The 7,334-nt window shown below is 36.9% G+C and overlaps 1 protein-coding gene across 1 annotated transcript; it reads left to right on the forward strand.

Annotated features, from left to right (window-relative positions):
- The first annotated feature begins 2,481 nt into the window (after positions 1 to 2,481).
- Positions 2,482 to 3,897, forward strand: LOC103326919 (uncharacterized). Its single transcript, XM_008229168.2, has 4 exons — positions 2,482 to 2,537; positions 2,915 to 3,076; positions 3,312 to 3,404; positions 3,660 to 3,897. Exons 1-4 carry the CDS (start codon positions 2,482 to 2,484, stop codon positions 3,895 to 3,897), a joined length of 549 nt encoding a protein of 182 aa, XP_008227390.2.
- Positions 3,898 to 7,334: the final 3,437 nt, after the last annotated feature.

Genomic DNA, 7,334 nt, shown 5'->3' on the forward strand with positions numbered 1-7,334 from the left:
GCAAAAACTATGCAATACACCAACCACACTATTTCAGAACGAACTTTGTATGAACCTAAATTGTCCAATTAACTGGACCAATCTTTATCGGATTGAGCCCAAAACTCGGGCAATGCCATAATATGGTGCGCAGAGTCATTTGGTGAGTTCTGAGTCAAATGAAATCTGTAAAACTATGCAGTACACCAACCAGTACATTTTAGAACAAACTTCATACGAACATTAATTATCCAATTTCTTGGGCCAATCGATATTGGATTGAACCCAAAACTTGGGGAACATCATAATATGGTGGGAAGGGCCATTTTGTGCGTTTTGTGCGTTTCACAAGGCTTGGCCATCTTTTTGCTTCCAAGATATTCCTTTTTTTACCTCCCACTTTCATGCTTTCTAGATATACAACAGTTTCACATTTGTAGATGAAAGACTGACCAAATCAGGACATCATAGGAGGTTAGACATCAAGTGATGGCAGAATGAGTACGTCTCACAAGATTAATCCAACAAGCATATGTACAGAAGCTATGTCAAATTTGGCTACGTTGCAATATTCTACTTCACGGCCAGAAAGAGAAGCCATAACTATCTACTTAGTCTGCTTGAAGATGAGACATTGAGACTGACAAAGATCTAATGGCAGATTAACATTCAGTAACACGTTGAAAAGAAGAGAAAGGGTGAGGATGGGTAATACATACATCAAGACATCAAGATACCACAAAGTCAAGGCATGTGGCAACGTAGTTATGTTACGGATAACTGAGAAGTACAAGCATATTGCACTCCAGATGGACAAAAAGAAAGTTTAATGGCAAAACATAGTCTCCGGATGGACAAGAAACTCATCATAATAATTATACCAAAAGGATTAGCCCTAATTCTTTGATGAAGACACCCAAAAAAGAGGGTAATTTTACTACTTTTTCTACACTATATCCACTCACCGGTGGAGTTGCTCTTATTTCAAGTCTTATCTTCTAACGTTGGGTAGGGTAGTAGCTATGTCTTTAAAATAGATATTTCTTCGGGTCATCACCTTGGGATAGAGTCAAAGTCTGGCTATCTTTTTGGGCATCGGTTACTTTTGACTTTTGAGAGATTTCTTTTTCTTCTTTATGCTGGATTGGCAAGCTGTGGTCTAGTGATGTTTGTTGCTTGTTTCTTGTATTTGTTTTTCTGTTTCTTTTGTGGTGTCTTCAACCAATTTGATAGATTGAGAAGCCATTTATTGATCTCTTTGTAACCTAGTAGTAAAACAAATACAAGGAGCCCAGCAAGGAGCCCATGCCCGGGTTGGGAGTGGGACCCATGAAGACGGGCTGGCCCTCAGGTCAATTCAGCCCGAGCTCAAGCCCGAAGCTTGATGACGTCATGCTCGACGTCATCGCGTGGGTTTGAATTTTTTTTACTATGTATATGAATTTCTTTTACCGTGTATAGATTACTGTGTTAAACGTCGCTAGGTGTAATATAACCGACGTATATATGATTTTTTTTTCTTTAAATTGAGGTTTTTTTCACGAGTTCTTTCATTTTCAGTTTTCAATTAGGATTCCAACTTCTTCTTGCCATTGGCTCTGTCTTACCTCTTAGGAGACAATTGTTTGGATGTTGATGTGTGTGTGTGTGTGTTTATGTATCAGAAAGACACAGACACACACACATCATCAACTTCCAAAAAATTGTCTATCTGAATGCAAATCTGTGGCTGCCGTCATCAAATTTTAGAGGCAATTGTTTGGATGTTGATGTGTGTGTTCGTTTGTGTATATGAAAGACACAAACACACACACATCATCAACTTCTAAAAAATTGTCTATCTGAATGCAAGTCTGTCGCTGCCGTCGTCAAATTTTATAGGCAAATTTTTGGATGTTGATGTGTGTGTGCCTTTGTGTATCTCAAAGACACAAAGATACACACATCATCAACGTCTAAAATATTGTCTTTCTCTCACATTGGTGGTCCGATTATGATGAGGAACAAAGTTCCACCTGGTAAGATTTCGTAACTCTTGGGATCTCAGAAAAATCTGATTCTCTCGGCAGTTTTCTATATAAACCGTCGTTGTTATTCTCAATTCTTGTCATTAAGTTGATCAACCGACGTAGGAAACCAAAATCCTATAAATAAATTGGAAAAAAAAAATACTATTAAGACGACGGTTTAGATATAAGGTGAGATGTATAAAGTGAATAAATACGACGGTAATTTTAACTTCACGACATATCTCTTGGGATCTCAGAAAAATCTGATTCTGTCGGCGGTTTTCTATATAAACCGTCGTGGTTATTCTCAATTCTTGTCATTTATTTATCTTTACCGTCGTTGTACATGTATTTAATACGGCAGTTTTTTGTAATATATCGCCGTGGATTCTTTTGAAATTATACGGCGCTGGATATGAAAACTTGGTCGTGTTTATTACGGAGTAAAAACGGTAGCTGTTTCTTTACACCGTCGTCTTTACTTTCTACGTCAATGGATTCATACCTTATGCCGTTGTTTGTGGGCTCAGAGTTTACTCTGAGGAAAACGTTTTTCAATAAGACGTCCCTTTTTTAATTAGGTGTGTCATTTTTTAGAAACACCCTTTGGAATCTCCATTTTTTAAGTGTTTAAGTTAATCATACAGTCGTCTTTTCAAACACAATGACGGTTTTCCGTTGAACCGTCGTTATTTTTTGGTCGTCTTTTTCACTTTTTGTAGTAGTGAAGGGAAAAAAAGTTATGAATTTGGTTTTTTATTTCATCTTTTTTATATACATCAATGTTACTATATATGTTGACAACATTATCATATGTGAATTGGATGGTATTTTATTAAAATACTTTGTTGTCTTTCTGCATTTACTTTTTTAATGTTAGCCAATGGATACTTAAGTTAACATAAGCTATTTTTCAGTTCCTAAAGTGTAACCAAGTCTGAGAACAATGACCAGAATGGCCACGAGAAGTTAGTCTTCTGGGGTAACAGAATTGATTGCCTTAGAAAGCACTGGGAATCCTATGAAGGTCTGGGCCACCAGGAGTCTAGCCTCCGGTGTGCTCTTGAAGAGGCCATGTTCCTTCAAAGGTATTTTATGTCATGTTTTGGATTATTAGATTTCTTTTTGTTTTGTACTTTTTTTTTTCTTTCTGTTTTTGGAGTTTATGCTATGTGTGGTTGCTGAGAAAAATGTGGGAAAACTGAGAGTTGTGGAAATTTGGATCTATTATGACAAGAATTAGTTTAATGGGTTATGAATAGGAATAAGTTCATCATAGTTAGTACAGAACTACTCACCCAACTTTACTGCTGTTGTTTACAGAACCTTTGTAATGCCTTCCATAATGTGTATCAACCCAATACATAATAAGAAAGGGATCCTCCATCTCTCAAACACTGCAAATTCAGAAGAAATGTAAGTTATTTTGTTTTGAACTTCTTTATTGGGTTTCAAGATATATTTTTCTTTTGGCCTGCGGAAGAATTCCACTGCTACTTTTTGCGTTAAATGGCATTAATTCCCTGTTTCAAGTTTGTAATCTCCAAAAAATAATTGGGACGTGATAGGTTTAGATGTGTACTTTTCCCTCCATAGTGATTGTAAATACATATTTATTAAACAACAATGCACATAACATACAGTGTGAACTGGCTTCCTTTTACTTGTTAGTTGGGCAGCAAAGTGTTGTTCCATGGACTCTGTGTATGATATGGACCTCATATCAAATACTGTACCAGTAATTTTAGACAATTCAAAACTGTGGTATCATTTGCTAACAACAAGTATGAAGTTGGGAGCTAGAGGAGTTGCTCATGTGGAACGAGTTAGTCATGCTGATGTCAAAGAGAACAGTTATTTCTCAAATCTTTTGCTGATAAACAGAACTGAAAGTCCTCTTTCATGGTAATTTTTTTTTTTTCATTTATTACTGAAAGCTTTAAGATTTAATTTCTTAGCACTGCACTTTGTAATTTCATATCCATATTGAAGCTACTCATAAAAGGTACTATGAACTTCTGACTTCACCTTTGTCTATAGGTTGTGAAAACGTGAAATATGTGCACTGGTTACAAAAGGAACTCTAACTAAGGGAGAGATGCTGTCAGCAAACCTTGTTACTTCTTATCTAATGGCAGTGACTGAAAACTCTTACATGTATTTTTGTTACTGGTATTTTGCTTATAGACAAGTATGGATCATATGTGGGGTTGGAAAATTTGTGATTTATGGAAGTGTTGGATATATGTATTTGATGTATGGATATATTTAAATTTATATATGTTTTATCATATGCAATGGACAACACTACATGATATTGTTCATAACAATCTCAATTTTGCATAAAGAACAAAAGTTAAAAAATTAAAATAACAACAGCACTCATAAGAAAATTGATGCTAAAACTATGCAATACACCAACCACTCCATTTACAGCACGACCTTTGTACGAATTTCAAGTGTCAAATTGCATAAACCTAGTGAATTCGGATCGAGCCCAAAACTTGGGGAACAACATAATATGGTGGGAGGAGTCATTTGGTGAGTCTTGAGTGAAATCTAGTCGCTAAAACCATGCAATACACCAAACACACCATTTACAGTACGAACTTGAAGTATCGAATTTTATTGACCTATTGACTTCGGATCGAGCCCAAAACTTGGGCAACATCATAATATGGTGGGAGGAGTCATTTGGAGAGTTTTGAGTGAAATCCAATAGCTAAAACTATGCAATACACCAACCATTTCATTTACAAACGAACTTCGTATGAACTTTCAGTGTCCAATTTCGTTGACCTTCTGAATTCGGATCGAGCCCAAAACTTGGGGAACAAAATAATATGGCGGAAGGAGTCATTTAGTGAGTTTTGAGTGAAATCCAATCACTAAAACTATGAAATATAGCAACCACTCCATTTATAGTACGAACTTCGTACGAACTTGAAGTGTCGAATTTCATTGACCTATTGACTTCGGATCGAGCCCAAAACTTGGGCAACATCATAATACGGCGGGAGGAGTCATTTGTGAGTTTTGAGTGAAATCCAATCACTAAAACTATGGAATACAACAACCACTCCATCTATAGTATGAACCTCGCACGAACTTGAAGTGTCGAATTTCATTGACCTACTGAATTCAGATCGAGCCCAAAACTTGGGTAACACCATAATATGGTGGGAGGAGTCATTTGGTGAGTGTTGAGTGAAATCCAATTGCTAAAACTATGCAATACACCAACCACACCATTTACAGTTCGAACTTCACACGAACTTGAAGTGTCTAATTTCATTGACTTTGTGAATTCGGATCGAGCTCAAAACTTGTGCAACATCATAATATGGTGGGAGGAGTCATTTGTTGTGTTTTGAGTGAAATTCAATGCTAAAACTATGCAATACACCAACCATTCCAGTTACGAATGAAGTTCGTATGAACTTGTAGTGTGCAATTTCTTCAACCTATTGATTTTAGATTGACTCCACAACTTGGGTAACATCATAATATGGCGGGATAAGTCATTTGGTGAGTTTTGAGTGAAATCAAATCGCAAAAACTATGTAATACATCAACCACTCCATTTACGAACGAATTTTGTACAACCTTGAAGTGTCCAATTTCTATGACCTATTGATTTCGGATCAAGCCCAAAACTTTGGCAACATCATAATATGGCGGGAGGAGTCATTTGATGATTTTTTATTGAAATCCAATGGCTAAAACTATGCAATACACCAACCACCCCATTTACGAATGAACTTCCTACGCAGTTGCAATGTCCAATTTCTTTGTCCTATTGATTTCGGATCCTCTCCAAAACTTGGCCAACATGGTAATATTGTGGGAGTAGTCATTTGGTGTGTTTTGAGCGAAATCCAATAGCTAAAATTATGCAGTACACCAACCAATCCATTTACAGTACAAACTTGAAGTGTCGAATTGCATTGACCTAGTGAATTTGGATTGACCCCAAAACTTGGGGAACAACATAATATGGTGGGAGGAGTTATTTAGGGAGTGTTGAACGAAATCCAGTTGCTAAAACTATGCAATACACCAACCACTCCATTTACAGACGAATTTCGTACGACCTTTAAGTGTCCGATTTCTATGACCCATTGATTTCAGATCGAGCCCAAAACTTGGGCAACAACATAATATGACGGGAGGAGTCATTTGGTGAGTTTTGAGAGAAATCCAAACGCTAAAACTATGCAATACACCAACCACTCCATTTACAAACGAATTTCGTATGACCTTTAAGTGTCCAATTTCTATGACCCATTGATTTCAGATCGAGCCCAAAACTTGGGCAACAACATAATATGGCTGGAGGAGTCATTTGGTGAGTTTTGAGCAAAATCCAAACGCTAAAACACTATGCAATACACCAACCACTCCATTTACAAACAAACGTCGTACGAACTTTCAGTGTCCAATTTCGTTGACCTTGTGAATTCGGATTGAGCCCAAAACTTGGGGAACATCATAACATGGCGAGAGGAGTCATTTAGTGAGTTTTGAGTGAAATCCAATTGCTAAAACTATGTAATACAACAACCACTCCATTTACAGTACGAACTTGAATTGTTGAATTTCATTGACCCATTGACTTCGAATTGAGCCCAAAACTTGGGCAACATCATAATATGGCTGGAGGAATCATTTGGTGAGTTTTGAGTGAAATCTAATTGCTAAAACTATGCAATACACCAACCACTCCATTCACGAACGAATTTCATATGAACTTGAAGACTCAAATTTCTTTGACCTATTGATTTCGAATCGAGCCCAAAACTTGGAAACATCTTAATATGGCAGGATGAGTCATTTGGTGAGTTTCGAGTAAAATCCAATTGCTAAAACTATGCAATACACCAACCACTCTATTTACGAACGAGTTTCATACGAACTTGAAGTGTCTAATTTCTTCGACCTATTGATTTCGGATCAACTCCAAAATTTGGGCAACATGGTAATATTGTGGTAGGAGTCATTTGGTGTGTTTTGAGTGAAATCCAATTGCTAGAACTACGCAATACACTAACCACTTCATTTACGAACGAACTTCGTACGAACTTGAAGTGTCCAATTTTCTTTGACCTATTGATTTCGGAACAAGCCCAAAACTTGAGCAACATGATAATGTGGCGAGAGGAGTCATTCGGTGAGTTTTGACTATAAACCAATCACTATAATTGTGGAATACACTAACCACTCCATTTATGAACGAACTTCATACGAACTTGAAGTGTCCAATTTTGTTCACTTATTGATTTCGGATCGACTCCAAAACTTGGGCAACATTGAAATATTGTGGGAGGAATCATTTGGTGTGCCTTG

The sequence above is a fragment of the Prunus mume genome, linkage group LG3 (genome assembly GCF_029339155.1).
Source record: "Prunus mume cultivar Tortuosa linkage group LG3, ASM2933915v1, whole genome shotgun sequence".
NCBI classification, from domain to species: Eukaryota; Viridiplantae; Streptophyta; class Magnoliopsida; order Rosales; family Rosaceae; genus Prunus; species Prunus mume.